This window comes from Macrotis lagotis, chromosome 6 (assembly GCF_037893015.1).
Source record: "Macrotis lagotis isolate mMagLag1 chromosome 6, bilby.v1.9.chrom.fasta, whole genome shotgun sequence".
Classification (NCBI taxonomy): Eukaryota; Metazoa; Chordata; class Mammalia; order Peramelemorphia; family Peramelidae; genus Macrotis; species Macrotis lagotis.
The window spans coordinates 168,750,365-168,766,811 of record NC_133663.1 but is presented as its reverse complement, the minus strand read 5'-3'; the positions used below and the strand labels follow the sequence as shown (position 1 = coordinate 168,766,811).

At 38.4% G+C, this 16,447-nt stretch overlaps 1 protein-coding gene across 1 annotated transcript in view; it reads right to left on the bottom strand.

Moving 5' to 3' along the window:
* The window catches only part of TPP2 (tripeptidyl peptidase 2), a 69,344-nt gene extending 53,211 nt beyond the window's left edge, over positions 1–16,133 (bottom strand). The window contains exons 1-2 of the mRNA XM_074192775.1: positions 15,802–16,133; positions 6,939–7,067 (exon numbers count right to left, since the gene is read on the bottom strand). Coding sequence (XP_074048876.1) covers positions 6,939–7,067; positions 15,802–15,966 — 294 coding nt within the window. The 5' untranslated portion in view covers positions 15,967–16,133. The remainder of the gene's footprint in view (positions 1–6,938; positions 7,068–15,801) is intronic.
* Positions 16,134–16,447: the final 314 nt, after the last annotated feature.

The following is a 16,447-nucleotide window of genomic DNA, read 5'->3' as shown; positions in this document are numbered from 1 at the left end:
GGATGCTTTTGACAGTTCCCTGTTTCTAGTTTTAAATTTCAAAGCTAACTTTATTTTGCACTAAGGAGTGGCCAAACTTCAACACTGCTGTAGAATTTAGGAAGTTTGAACTGGTTTTGGAAAGTTCTGTTGCTGTGTAGTCAATGTTTGCGCTGTGTCTGGCTGCTGCGTTTGTGTAATCCATGTTTGTGCCTCGTCTGTCTTTATGTGTTTAGATTGTCTATTTCCTTGTGTGTTTGGTTTCTTTATTGATTTGTTAAAGGGGAGTCAGCAAGTTCCGCTAAAGATTTCCTTGGGGTTGCCTCATTTAAATTGCTGTTTTTAAGACTCTTGTTCATTGCTATTTTGCTGGGAAGAAACCGAGATGGTCAGTTGGCAGGACAAAGAACCACTCTACCCCACTCCAGCCTGGCTCCCTACGTTTGGTCACCTGGACAAGAATGCAGGCTGGGTTTTTAGGCAGTATTCATCTAATGCCCTCATTAAGACTGCTTTCTGCCTGTGTTATATCTTTTACAATGGGTAATATGATCCGTCCCTCCCTCTCCACAGTTTGTTGGTTTATAGCTTTTACCACTGCACCTTGAGATAAACAGAAAAAGAACTAGCTAAGAGAGAATTACTTTAGAAAAAATTAGTAAAATAAGTGTTAAAAGGGACCTTATTTTGAAGTTAAAAAAAAAAAAAAACAGGAGACAGTAAATATTATCAAATATGTTAAGTAAAGAAACCATAGAAAGAAATGCTATTTTAATTTGAGAAAGTTTTGGGAAAGTAAATTTCAGAAAGACAAGAGCCAGGTTAATCCTAAAGTATATAAAAATGGTTACCAAAATGTACCAGTATGGGGAAACTAAATAGTTACTCTTTTTCCAGAATGATATGATAACATTAGAGCTCCAGGAGGTTATCAATATAGATTCTGATGTTAGTTATTACAGAAAGTTATGAGACATATAAGGATTTAATAACAGAAGATCAACCCCTAGAAAGGATCTAGGACTGTCCCCCTATAAAAGTTACTCAGTTTACTCTATCTGAAGGAGAGCAGGGAATATTCTAATTAGGCTAAGGGATTTTTGAATGACTGTTTGCCTTCTCCAAGGTTTTAGCAGCCATAATCAAGAAGTGTTAAATATTAAAATCTTGGAATGGAAAATGTATTGTGAAAAGTAGAATCATATTTGTGGCTTATATAGTTGTATAAGCTATGTCACTCGAGTTCAGAATAGTATGAATTAAAGTCAAGAAGAGCTAACAAAAAGGAATGGTAGGACAGTATATTGAGGGAAAATGTGAGCTGTATAGTCTGGGGCAGAGGTTTGGAAAGATCTGGAAAGAAAATCCAGACATAGAGAATCATTTGTTAAGTATGGAAATTGGTTAAAGCATATAAACAGAAGGTTTGAGCAGGTTTGACCTTGTACACAAAAGATGGATTTTGGGAACTTTGGAAAGTGGTTTACAAAGAAGAGAAGTATAGAACTATAAGTCTATAGGGAGATATGTTTATATGACAATGGGGTGATTTAAAAATTTCATTAAACTGTCACTTTTTGCAATGTCTGGCAGTGAACTGATTGGAAAAAAAATTGATTTATATGAAAGCAATTGCTGGGTAAATGTTAATTTTATGATGTTATTATTGATTCTAGAATGCGCTAACCTGTAAACTAAATTAAGGGACTTGTAAAGGAAAAGAAGTTTGAGTTTTTTATTCTGATGTTTTATGGCTCCTCCAGAGTCATGGGAGTCTGTCAAAATTATTGTTAGAACGAATTTGTGACTTATGTGTTCTTATCAGACTTTAGAATAAATAAGGGGAAGATAATATTTTAGACTGATTCAAAGTATAGTTAATGTTTTGGGGAAAAATCTGGGGTGAGTGAGTAATGATAAACAGTAAAGGTAAAAGAATTAGTACAAATTACTTTGATATCTCAAATTGTGGGGAATTTTCAATATTAAGAAATGTTAGTGAGGATAGAAAACTCTTATGAGTTAGAGCATTGAGAACTCAGAATTGCACTGATAAAAATCAGGAGAATTTTCAAACTTTTAGGTTTTAAAAAGAAAGTGATTTAAGGCTAATTTGAATATGACTTTTGGAATTTAAGGAAGTATAAAGAAAATCTTGTAGTTATAAAAAGGGAATTTTTTTTTAGCAATTGGTCTCAAGAATTCTTTGTATTGTCGTTTTAGGGAGTAAAGGGTACATATATGTAATTGAAATATGCTATGTACATTCAGTAAACTTTGTATAAGAACAGTTTAAACTATACTTTGAGACTTTAAAATTGTTTTGTAATAACAAACTATGAATGAATTGAAGTTTCATCTATCACATAGTAAAGACTTGTTAATGAGAAAAACTAGAGACTACCTTACCAAAAGGTTGTATCTCTCAAGGTCTTTTTGGTCCAGAGAATTTTGTAAAAGGCTCTGTTTTCACCTCATGGTTATAAAAGGGGAATATTGATATGTAAGATCAATATAGCTTATTATCTGTTAAAAGGAAGAAATTATACATATAACTCTAACACTGGCATGTGTAATAAGTGTACACTGGGCTTTTGGAATTATTGTGCGAAACTAAAATTCATAGAGGATCTTATTTTCTTTGAAAATAGGAGTGTAGGGGGCGGCTAGGCGGCACAGTGGCTAAAGCCTGGAGTCAGGAGTACCTGGGTTCAAATCCGGTCTCAGACACTTAATAATTACCTAGCTGTGTGGCCTTGTGCAAGCCACTTTAACCCCTGGTTGCCTTGCAAAAAAGAAAAAGAAAAAAAAGAAAATAGGAGTGTATTTGAACAAGAGGATAATAAGCTTATAAAACAGATATCGGGGCGGCTAGGTAGCATGGGGCAGCTAGGTGGCGCAGTGGATGGAGCACCAGCCCTTGGAGTCAGGAGTGCCTGGGTTCAAATCCAGTCTCAGACACTTAATAATTACCTAGCTATGTGGCCTTAGACAAGCCACTTAACCCCACTGCCTTGCAAAAAAAAAAAAAAGCTATCAAAGAAATTTGAGTATAAAGGATATTCAGTTCTTAGGGTTAACTTTTAAAGAACTTGTTTCACATAGAATAAGAATTAAATGTTCAATTTTAAGGAAGCAAAGTAGTAAACTCAGAAGAACAATGTATAAGATGTCAAAAAGTTATGTGATTTAGTTTTGTGTATATAAGCTACTTTACTGTTATGATGCCAAAACCTGGATGGTGGGATTTAGGGGATGGAAGTGTTTTTGTATCAGAAGCACTGGGGAGGAAATAGGTACAGATCTTAGCCCCTGAATTCCCAAATCCCGCCCCCACCCCGGCCGTCACCAGGTCCTGTCTGTTCCCCCTTGGAAGATTCCTTCACTAGATCAAAAGGGGGGGAATACAAGAGCAGGGAGGGTGATGAACATTTCCAGATGGAAGAATCCAGTTCTGTCTCCTCTTCCCCTTGAACTAACTGCCCCCTAGCTGATCAAAAGGGTAGAAGAAGGCAGCAGGAGGATGGAGACAAAACAACCCTGTAAGTAGTTTAAAAAAAATTCTGAATGAGCTCCTCCCTGATTTGGTCTCCTGGTAGGAATTAGGTCAGACAATGGCCTGCCTTTACAGCTAAAAATCTCTCAAGGAATAACAGAGGTGCTAGGATGTGAATGGAAGATATACTGTGCATATAAGCCCCAGAGTTCTAGCCAGATTGAATGAACTAATAGATCCTACTTTGACTATCCTATACATCCCTTCCAGCCAAAGGATTCAGTCGTGGTTAAGAAATTCACGGCATCTGGACTTGAACCTACTTGGAAGGGACCCTACACTGTCATCCTAAACCCCCCCCCCAACCCTGTAAAGGTGAGATTCTATTGCAATGTGATTGCATCACACCCAGGTGAAGCTGAACACTTGACCAATGGAGGGTGGAACCTGGCATCAATCTACTAAAACCTATTCAGTCGTCCTCCTGATGTTCTGGTGTGCCTCCCTCTTTTCTAAACCCCACACCCCCAGAGAAAAGAACACATGGACTATTAAAAAGAGTGACCAAGTGTTATGGATCTTTCAGGCTGAGGAGAGGTTCAAGGCTTCAATGATGGGTGTTTTTTCTGGCTAGGTTTAGATTCTCTGTTCCTTGGGTACACCCCTAATTCTAGCATATTGGCATGCCCAAATTGGGGGAAGACCAAGTGCTCCCTTTCCTGCCCCAAGTATCAGTGTGTCATGGCGTTCCACACATCTTCCAGTCCTATAGGTGTGTAGACATGGAGGGTCCCAGGGATCCATGGTGGGTCTGACCCTTATATCAGAAGTCCCTTAAGCCATCTTGTTCCTATTTGTTTTGCAACCCTCTAGCCCCTTCTGGCATACCCCTCACCCGAGTGGATTAAATTTAGATGAAGGGAGTTCAATAACTCCTACAGTCATTTTGAACCCACCCCCCCTTTATTGACCCTTCTGTCCGCAATTCACCAAATGCCAAATGATACCCAGCCCAACCTGGGTCAGGCTTGCTAACTCTGTGTTGACCCCCAGCCATCCTATCTCATGGGTCTGGTTCACTTGGATCCTGTCTCTGGGTCCTCCAGACCCTCAGCGTGCTCCTGAGAAGGACCGAAAGTCACTCTCAGGGATCTGTGAGGCTCAGGCACCTCCCTTGTAATCCCCTCAACTTATAGAGCCAACCCTCTCCTCAGATCCTGCAGCTCATTTAGAAATATCTCTACTCCTGAGTCTGATTCATATTGGTTCATTGCCCCAGAAGGCACCTGGTTTGCCATGCTTGGATAGCCTCACAAAATGTATCTCAGTTCAGGTTCTCCTGTCCCAGGATGATGACCTGTGCATGTTAATTTTCCCCCATGTGTCTTTACTCTCAGGACCTGACAGCTGGGGATATTTCTTCTTGCTTTTGGGTCCCTCTAGTCTATGGAAGAGAGCCATACCTGTCCTGATCTCACTACTGGTGGAACTAGGACTGGTGGGTTCCACTGCAGTGGGCATTGCTGCCCTCATTAAGGGAGAATCCAGTTTTTTTTTGTTTTTTAATTTCTGCAAGGCAATGGGGTTAAGTGGCTTGCCCAAGGCCACACGCTAAGTAATTATTAAGTGTCTGAGGCCAGATTTGAACTCAGGTACTCCTGTCTCCAGAGCCAGTGCTCTATCCACTGTGCCACCTAGCTGCCCTGAGAATCCAGTTTTAAAGAATTGAGTGCCCAGAAGTTAAACACATTGAAAGTTCCATCTCTCAGCTCGAGAAACAGGTCGACTCATTAGCAGAAATGATACTGCAGAATAAAAGTGGGTTGGACTGTTCCTGAAGGAGGATGGCCTGTGTGCTGCACTGGGAGTGACTTGTTATTTTTCTGCCTTGGCTGGCCCCCTTTTTACTCCTTCTCCTCACTTTAACCATTAGTCTCTTTTCAATCAAATCATCTGTTTTACACACTCTCAGATAAATTTTGTTAAGATACTTGTAGTTCATGCTTCCACAGGTTATGAAGATGATTACTCAAGGGTTTGAGTATTGCAAAAAAGAAGTGGGGAATGAAGTACAATATTAATACTTGTGTAACCCCTGTGTAAAGGGGGCCTTTGACACTTTTCTGGGTCCTGAGAAACTCCCCAGAAATACAGCTTGGCTAACGCCCCTAGGTCTGAGAACATCCTGACAGGGCTAAAATAGTTGACCCTGAGAGTCACGAGATAAACCATAAATTTTATCTGGGACTCCCCTAATGTTCTTGTTAACCCAATCCTTTTGCTTGTTTCTGCAATATTCCTGCTCCCTCCTAAAACTGCCTCCCCTTCCCCAGGTGCAGCTGAAGATAGTAAACTCCACCTGACCTAAAGTCTCCCTGGTGCATGACTGTCCTGTACCACAGGCAGACCCTGTCCCTCTCTCTGGTACATAACTGTCCTGTACCACAGGAAACATGTTAGACCCTGACCCCCTTCCATCTTTTATTGACCTCCTATCTATACTATGTCACATGTGTGCAACAGTCTAACAAGGAACTATATCTAACTGCTATTTTGGCTTCTGTACCCTGCTTGCTCACGATACCCCTGCCCCTCAAAATACTATAAAAACCCTTGCTCATTCTATTCTCAAGATTAAATTCCGTTTGGTCTCTGACTCACTTTTTGGGCAGATATAACAATATGACTATGGATCGCTATGATTTCCTCATCTATAAATTGCCTCTGCATATCCTTTGACTATTTGTCAATTGGGGAATGGCTTTTAAACATTATTTCTTAATTACACACTTTCCTATAAATTGAGATTAGGAAGAATGCTATGGTACTGACAATATATATAATATATGATATGTAATATTTAATGTATAATGTATAATATATAATATATAACATATGATATATAAATCTCTTGTTTTTCTGTTGAAACCTCTCAGTTTAGCCTCAATCTGTCGTTTTTCCCCCAACTTATTCTTAAATTGCTCCAAAATAAATTGTTCAAAAATCTGAGTCTTCTGTCTGTGTTTTCCATATAACCCAACACAGATCCTTCTCCTTGCCTGTGGAATGGTCACCCTCCCTCCTCTTCTACCTCACCTTTACTTAAAAGAATCCTTAATTTCCTTCAATACCTTCAAGCTCTTTTTACATGACATCTTTCTTGAACTGGGCAAGTTACTTAATCTGTTTTAATTTCCTTACCTATAAAATGGGGATAATAACAGCATCTATCTTCCCATAGTTATTGTGAGTACAACATGAACTAATATTTGCAAAGATCTTTATAAACTTCAAAGTACTATAAAAATGCTATCATCCTCCTCCTACTCCTCCTTCTCCTCCTCTTCAACATCCATCATCCATCATCCCTCATCCTTCATTCCACAGGTGGCCTAAAGTGATATTACAAAGACACTAAGAATGTAACATGGAGAAGTAGCAGTAACAATAAATAAGGTATTACCTTAAGAGTTCTTCCTGAAAGTCCAACAATTTCTCCATCTTTTGATTCTACTATTGTAGAAGTATTCACATCACCACTTCCTGTTGTATCAATGATATCAATGATTTTAGGTTTCCCATCAGTAGTAACCTGAAAAACAAGAAATAATTCTTGAGTTCAGACATTTAGCTGAGAGAGAAATTACAGTATTCCATGCTTAGATATTAGAATTAATTAGAAAACAAGTAATGAAATCCCAAATGAATTAGGATTCTTGTTAACTGGATTTTTTTTAAAAAACCCTAGAACTAAAAACACTTGACAAATCCCAACTATTCATTCATAAAAAACATTACCGAACAGATCTGGGCTACTATAATGTGAAAAATGGGACACTGTAATTTTTCTTCTCCTTTTAGAAAATGATTATTATGGAAATAAGTTTTATATGCACATATATAACCTCTATCAAATTTCCTACTGTCTTAGGAAGAAGGGAGGAAGAAAATTTGGACTACAAAATTTTATAAAAAATTAATGTTAAATTATGAGATTACTATTCACACCTATCAGATTGGCTAAGATGACAAAAGGGAAAACAATCAATGTTGGAGAGGTTATAACCAGAAGAAATCATAAAAAATGAGAAAAATCCTACAGGTTCCAAAATATTCATAAGCAGTTATTTTTGTAGTAACAATGAAAAGGGGATGCCCATCAACTGGGGAATGGCTGAACAAATTATGGTATATGGATATTATGGAATACTATTGTTCTATAAGAAATTATGAATTGGCAGACTCTAGAGAAGCATGGAACGAATTACAAGAACTAATGCTGAGTGAACATTGTACACATTAACAGCATTGTGACTTGATCAACCTTGATGAATGCGGTTCCTCTCAGCAGTTCAGAGAGCTAGGATAATGCTATTAGACTGGTTATGGACAATGCTATCCCCTATCCAGAGTAAGAAAAAACAAAACAAAAACAAAAACCCTACAGAATCTGAATGAATACCACATTTACTTTTTTAAAAATTTCTCTATGTATTTCTTTGCTCTCTTTTCCCTTAATCCTCATTCCTCATACCAAAAATGACTAATCTGTAAACATACTAAATACAATATTAATACATTAAATTAATTAAATACAATATTAATCTGACTGTTCACCACTGAGGGGATGGGGGTGAGAAGGGAGGGTGGAAGGAAAATATGTAACTTAAAATTATATATGTGAATGAATGTTGAAAAACTTTTCATAACATGTAATTGTAAAAATAAAACAATTGAAAAAAGAAAAACTTGCATTAACATGTAATTGTAAAAAAACTATCAATTGAAAAAATGAATATTAAAATACTGTACATGGAATTGGAAAAAATAGAATAGCTCTTTAAAAATTCAAAAGAGAAAGATGTAATGAAACAGAATGAGTAATTTATTAAGATCATAATGGACTGATTCATAAACATCTTAAACTAGTTAGGGCTATATTTGAATTAAGTTTCCTCATTCAAATATTCTTTAACCTATAAAAAGATGTCTTTGCAAAAGTTTGCTTCTTAGGGGCAGCTAGATGGCATAATGGAAAAAGCACGGGCCCTGGACTCATCAGAAGGACCTGAATCCAAATGTGACCTCAGAAATTTAATAATTACCTAGCTGTGGTAAGTCTTAGGCAAGACACTTAACCTCATTGCCTTGCAAATAACAAAAACAAAAAAAAGTTTGCTTCTCAATCCCTGTTTGAAACTAAGAATGTTTTTCTCCTCCTCCTCCTCTAACTCCCCCTCTCAACACTGCAATAAAGGATAGCTAAATAAATTTACTAGTTAGCTTTAAGAGAAAACTGGGATGCTAGGGAACAATCCCAACCAACTACTAGATGAAGGAAATCCTCTTTCTCAAGAGAATTTCCCTTTCCTTAAAAGCTGAGGGGAAAGAGGATGCCATCCAGAGCTAGGATCCCAGCCACCACTGATAGGAAAGTCCTTACTGTACAGCAGAGGCGTTATGACAATCAAGTGTCAGGAAGGTGATATTGTGCTCAATAGAAAGACAACTCTGCCCTGACATTTGTTTACATTTAAATCATGTTTTAGTTTCTGAAACTGCCTGAGCTAGCAATAATTGAATGGCACAAAGATTTTATATTATGCTTGGTGGAACAAAACAATCATAATTCACCAAAAAAAAAAAGCAATCACCAATTGTGGCAACCAGATATAACTGTAAATAATGTGTGTGTATCTCAATCACAAAGGAATTAGCATCTAGTCCATACATAGCATATTAGCATTATGGCATTTCTTATGCCATATTAATATGGGGAGGGAGGGAAAGAAGAAAGGGGGAGAAAGAGAGAAGAATTGGGAAAAAAAGTGAGTTTCCAACAAATTCAAATGAATCTAGTTCAGTATGGGCTAAAAAAAAATGGTAAAAATCTTAAACTTGTTTTAAATGTAATATGAAAAACAGAAGTTCCTACAAATAGTAAAAAACGCTCATTATCCTTGTCTTATCAGTCACAGAAAGTTGTTCATTTCCAGTGCCCAAGCTGAGCCAAATATTAGAAAATGCATCAGTGACAAAGCAGACATAAAATTTCCAAGAAGTTTTTAAGCTGTAAGAATATGAATAAAGTCTGATGTAATTTAATGATTACTTTTGCACATATTCTTATTTCAATCCATTTTATTTATATAAATATTTCAAGGTAAACCCTCATGAGTACATCTTAGTTATGAGAGGCAGCACTGGTATATGGAAGGAATATCAGACTTTAAGTCAGGAGAATGCTAGGTCCCAATTTAACATTGTTTTGACCACAGGCAAATTACTTAATTTCTCTGAGCTTATTTCCTCAGATGTCAATATCTATTTCAAAGTACTGTTTTAAAAATAAACAAAACAATTTAAGCATTACATAAATCTTAGAAGTTTAGATAGACAGACAGACAGAGAAATAAAAAACTATTTGCTACTAACGCAAATAAAGAAATTCCTAAAAACTTGTGGGTAAATCTAACTTCCTATATCTGGATTCATTTCCCTAGGTGACTTTGATTTAAGAGTTGACATGCCTGTTTTGGTAAGTTGAAAGTAGTGTTCAACACTCTTAATTCATTACCTGAGGAGCCAGAAAAACAATTTAATGAACCGTTTAAATTCTAATATAATTCTAATAACTTTGTCCAGAATCATATCTAAAATATAAATAAATTACTTAGTAATAGGATTTGAAAAGTTCTCCTTCAAATAAAGCACCTAAACTTTTATACCTATATTTTGTGGTCTATTTTCATTCCTCAGGGCCTTTTACAAACTTGTTTTCAGATTTCTGTCAAGTTCACTAGATTAGTGACCCCCATATATAAGCGAGGTTTTACTGTATTATTTTTTTCTCCCAAGTCATTGCTGAATTCTTTCAAAAGTTTTCAATACCTGTCAAAGGAAAAAGTTCAAATATTCACTTGCTACCTAGACTGCACAAAAAAATTCTAGCTTTAAAGTTCAAAGTCCAGAGAAGTTAATCATCTTGTCTAGGTGACTTGGGCAAATATATCTAACAAGTGACAGGTAAAATTTAAAACTGGATCTTCTGACTCACCACTGTTAAAAAAGAGACATTTCTTTTAAGTTTAACATCTTGACTATATTTTCGGAAGTTTTACTTCAAACTCAAAAAAAAAAGTATCACATTTAGAAATTCTGGCAAATCTTGGAAAAAACTAATTTGTCACAATGATCATTAAAATGGCTCAATTAATGAAAAACAATTATTAGTGTATTAGTCTTGACCACTCACTCAAAAGGCAAAACATTTTCTTTCTTTTCTAAGACACATCTTAAGGCTTTTATGATCAATTTTAATACCAGTTAGCTAATACTAATATTAATCCAGGTTTACAAGTCCAAAAAAAATTTAACAGAAAATAAAAGATTAACTAGCCTGTTACAGAGGATCTCTTCCCTAACCTATTTAACCACCATCTCTCTACACATACCTTGCACTCTAGTTCAGGCTGGTCTCCAATCTGTTTTGTATATGGTTTTATATTTACCTGTTTATGCAAATATTAAATTTGGCAACAATCATATTTCAAGCACCTACTTCTATATACCAGGTACTATAATCACCGAAATAGTGGAAAAAAGCAAAAGTTCCTGCTGTCAAGAATTACTCATAATCTAGTATCAGAGTTCATCCTCAAAGAAGGCACTAGTACTAAGAGTGATTCTTAAAGGCTTCTTGGAGAAGGAAGAATTTTAGTTAAGACTAACAGAAAGTCAGGAAAACCAGAGATGAAGATGGAGAGAGAATTCCAAGTATGGAGTTACAGCCAATGAAAATACCCAGTCAAGAGAAGAAATGTACTGTTAAGAGGAACAGCAAAAAGACCAGTGTCATAGACTGAAAGTAGAGGCAACTAAGGTGCAAGACTGAAAAGGTAGGAAGGAATCAGATTATAGAGCAATTTAAAAGTCAAACAATTTGATCTTGTATCCAATATAAAATTTAAGCTGTTGAGAACATGATTGTTTTGCTTTCTTCTTCATATATATAGCATCTACCAGAGGTTGGCATAAAATATGTCTTTAATAAACATTTATTGATTGACTGTAAATGCAAATTGGGACCATAATAACCATAAAACCCTTGAAAATTTGTTAAAAAATTTTATTTTTCTTTCTCTCTTATTCTTCTCTTTCCCCCTGAAAATGTCAGAAGGGACACCAAAATAGGAGACTTGTGCCCAGAAAAGTTAACAAAATGTAAGGTATTAAACTTTAGATTTTCATTAACTTTACAGAAGATTATTTATACCCCCAATTTGTCCATTTTGGTCCTTCCCGAAAATATTACTTCCATGCCTATGTCTTTTATTTTCCAATTGCAATACAATTCCTTATACTTTTAACCCCACTGCCTTGCAAAAAAAATCTATCCTTTAAAAAAAAAAAGCAAAACTTTCATGTTGGAAGATAAGTTTTTTACAAATTACTTCATTCTTTTGATGAAGATCTTACTATGTCTTTTTTTTTTAGGTTTTTGCAAGGCAAACGGGGTTAAGTGGCTTGCCCAAGGCCACACAGCTAGGTAATTATTAAATGTCTGAGACCGGATCTGAACCCAGGTACTCCTGACTCCAAGGCCAGTGTTTTATCCACTATGCCACCTAGCCGCCCCAAGATCTTATCATGTCTTATCAATTACTCCCATATTTTTACAGCTAGACCAAATCAATCTCTCTCTCCTGAAATCTAGTTCAGGAATCCATTGTTGTACTGGACTTCAGAATTGCATGAACTGATGTTGAGTGAAGAACATTACATACACTAACAGCAACATCAAGTGCTAATCAACTGTGATGGACTTGTTCATTAATAATATAATAATCAAAAACAATTCTAAAGAAATGTGATGGAAAATATCATCCATATCCAGAGGAGGAATTGTGAAGTTTAAATGCAGACCGGTTTACTATCTTCAATTTTTAAAAGATGTCTGACATACTATGCCTTTTTTAAAACTCTAATATTTTTTCTTACATTTGGATTTGATTCTTCTTTCATGACATGATTAATAATCTATGCTTAACATTGTTATATATGCATGGCCTATATTAGATTGATTTCCTGTCAGGGGGAGGAGGAGAAAAATTTTAAATTCAAAACCTTGGGGGGGGAAGATTGTCGAAAACTACCATTGCATGTAGCTGGAAAAATAAATAAAATATTTTTAAAAACAACCCTAAGATAAAAAAAGGAATAGCAAGTTGTATCTGCAATTTTTTCCCCTCTATTCTGTTATGGAAATGTTTGCTTTATTTTTAAAATTATGAATTAAATATTTTTAAAATACAAAGAATTGTCAATTTCCTATTTGACATTTCAAACTGGATGTCTCAGGTATCTCAAACTCAACATGTCCAAAACAGAATTCATTACCTTCTCCCCCAAACCATCTCCTTTTCTAAATCCCCCATTTTTCTCTTAGGGTGTCAGAATCCTCCAATTACATAGGTTAGCAACCCTCAGATCCACAAGTCACCATTGTCAATCCTTATCTTCCAATCAGTTGCCATCTCTGGCTACCTCTCCACAACATTTCTCACCTCTCTTCCTTCTTTCCACATATAAATTACTGCTCTGGTCAGGACTTTATCACCTTGGACTATTATAAAAACCTAACTGATCTTGTCTCCCTACTTTCCAATCCATATACCATACACCTGCCAAACTGCACAGTTTTAACCATATCACATCCTGCTAAATTAGTTCCAGTGGTTTCTTCTTGATTCAGAGATATATAAATTCCAGTTTCAATTGCACTTAATACCCTTTTAAGCCCTCCATATTCCCACCAAATTAGTCTACTTCTTGTACCTATTAGGCAACATTCTGCTAGTTTTGGGTGGGTTTTTTTGACAAGCTATCCCCCCCCCCCATAAACAGAATTCCTATCATCCTTCTATGTTTAGCTCCTATAGACTGCCTAGCCTGTTGCCCATCCTAGGAATTACTTTATATTTATACTTCATTTTCCATAAACAATATATATTAACCTCAGCAATCATCCTTAAGATGGAATTATTTCATTTTTATCTTTTTATACAAAGTACAGTAGTAAATGCCTTTTGAATTGACTCAATTCTCCCTTTCGCTGGCCTTCAAGTAACACAGAATACATGTTCCTAGAAGATCAAAGTCTAGGTTTTCATTTGATTTCATCATTTTATCTATTGTTATTATTTATCTAATATATTAATATATACTCTTTAATCCAATAAGGATCAAAGGTGAGGATACATTTTAAGTCTCACAGCAAGTCCCTGCTAATAAATACTACTTTAAAAATGAGTAATTATATTACATTATTTTTCTTGAGCACTTTAAAGGCTCATATATAATTCATCTTCGCCAATAATTAAATTTTCAAAGCAATCCTAGGGAAGCAAACATCATTGTTGTTTTATGGGAAGGAAAAAAGAACAAGGGAACAATTTGATGGACAAGTTTATTTCTATATGCACTCAAGTTGTCAAACACTTGTTAAACATTTACAAAGTGCAAAACATTGTATGGGGACACAAAGATGAAAAAAATTCTTTGCCCTTAAGGATCTTACATAGTAAGGGGTTAAAATTAATAGAGTGGCTTCTAAAAGTCTTAATTTCTTAAACTTTTTTGATCTACTTATTACTATTATAGGGCAAGCTAACCAGTGAATTACCTAGCCCTTAACAAAATTCATGAAAGCTAATGGGAAGACTGGCATTCTCAATGAGGATGACAAAGGAGTTAATTTCTGAAATTTTTTTTTAAAAAGTGTTAAAGCACATGTGAAATATTAAATGCTATAACAATCTGGAGAATTCTTGGATCTTAACTCCTACCAATTTACTTTGAGAGTCATTAGGATTACAGAACTGTATAGATTTAGAATTGGAAAGGACCTCAGAGTTAAATCTAGTTTAAAACCTCTCATTTTACAGTTGAGGTATCTGAGACCCAGAAATAGCAGAAATCACACAAACAGTAAGTTTTAAAGATTGCAGAGCCTTTTACAAACATTGTTCCATTTATTACAACAACCAAGAGACAAAGGGATATTAACCCCATTTTACAAATAAGAAAAATACTTGCTATGAAGTGTCCCAGGTCTGAACTCTGATGTTTCTGATTTCTGATCTGGAGTGCTGTCCAATGAGCCACATTGCTTTTTTAGTGAGGAAGCTCATTTTACTCTCACCAAGGATATCAAGAGATCAAAACACTAGAAAACTGCTGATGGAATAATATTTAATTATAAAGTTCACTGCCCCCCCCCCAAAAAATAACAAAAACAAAAATTCTGGATTGTACTTCACTAGATTCTCCAATAATCCAATCTGACAGTGTGTTTAGCAGCTGATACAAAAGAAGTTTTAGTGTAGAGTCCTTAAGGACTAGGTTGGGGAAACAAGGAGCACACCACAACATCTTTAGAATAAAAGGAAATGATGCATAAAGTAGAAAAAATAAAAACGTGGAGGGAATTCCACGTAACTGAATGAGCAAATGGAGTTTATTTCGTCAGGGATGTTTTCTTCTAGGAGGGTTTATTTTTTTTCCAGTGGATCTAAAGGAAAAAAAAGCTAGCTATCCTAATGACTGACTGAATCTCATAGTATCTATAAATCTAAGTGCTTTTTTTAAAGTCAGAATGGTTGTAACTAACATTCATTTGCAATATGCATTTTCTCTCAAGGTTTTTCAAAGCCTGGTGTAAAAAACTTTTACAACAACTAAATAACATTTGCTTTCCCCCCCCTCCATATTAAAAAGAGGACCCGTAACCAAAACCTGACTCAATTGATCCTCCCCGAGAGATTTAGAATACCTGCGTTTTATTTCGCCATTTTATCTTATGCAATACGGACCCCCCCAAAAAAGGGGAAAGGAATGAAGTAGTTATGGATTAGGACAGAAATGCAGAAGGGGAGGCGGAAACCCTGACAGCCGCCTGGGATGGGGACTCGATGGAAATCTCGGTTTCGGCCCCAAATGCAATGGCACCCTGGCCCCGAGGCCGCACAAATGCACGGCGGGGGCTTCCACGGCCCCCACGCCACGCGCGCTCTGCCCGGGGCCGCGGGCACGGGCCCGCCGGGCCGCTATTGTCCGCTCCCGGCCGCCCCTCCTGCGGCTGCTCTGCCGGGAGCCCCCCGGGCACCCCCCGAGCCCTGGGCGCGCGCGCCCGTCTCCTCCCCCGCTTCCGAGACCCCGGCCGCCGCGGCGGCGCCCCCCCGAGGCCCGGCCCGGCTCCCCTCCCCCGTCGCGCCGGGGCCCCGGCGTCCCCGCCCCCGGGGCCGCGGCCTCCGGGGCGCCCTCACCTGCATGCCCTGCGCGCCCGGGTCGACCCCGGTGTCCAGCACGGCGATAAGCACCCCTCGCCCATCGTGCTCCGGGAAGCGGGCGAGGAACGAGGCGGCCCCGGTCTCCTTCTTCGGGAGAAGCCCGTGAAAGGGGAACGGCTCCTCGGTCGCGGCGGTGGCCATGGATGGCGGGCACGGGAACGAGGACGAGGCAAACTGCCAGGCGGCGCGCGGAGCGGCTCGAGGACACCCTGCGGCGGGCAGCGGGGGCGGAGAGAAGAGGCGGGCAGTCCGAGGCCCCCGGGCGGCCAGCCAGTCCCTGCCATGCGGGGGCGCGCGCGGAAGAGCGCGGGGCCGCCGCGCCGCCCGGGGGCGGGCCCGCGCCTCCCCGCCGGCCAATCGGCGAGGAGACGCTGACGTAGCGCGGGCGACGCGTGACGTCGGCCGGCGCGTTTCCATGCCTACGGCGGCTTGTGGAGGAGAAAAGGGAGAGCGCGCCTCTGGAGCGCCTGCTCGCCGGCTTCGGCCCGCAGGACCCGGCTGCCTGCCGGGAGAGCCTGGAGGCGGGGAACTTCGACGTGATTGGCCGGAATCTCACTTCCGTACCGAGGGGACTAAGCCGCCCTGGCTGGAGTGTGAGGGGAGGGGACGGGCCCCGGGCGAC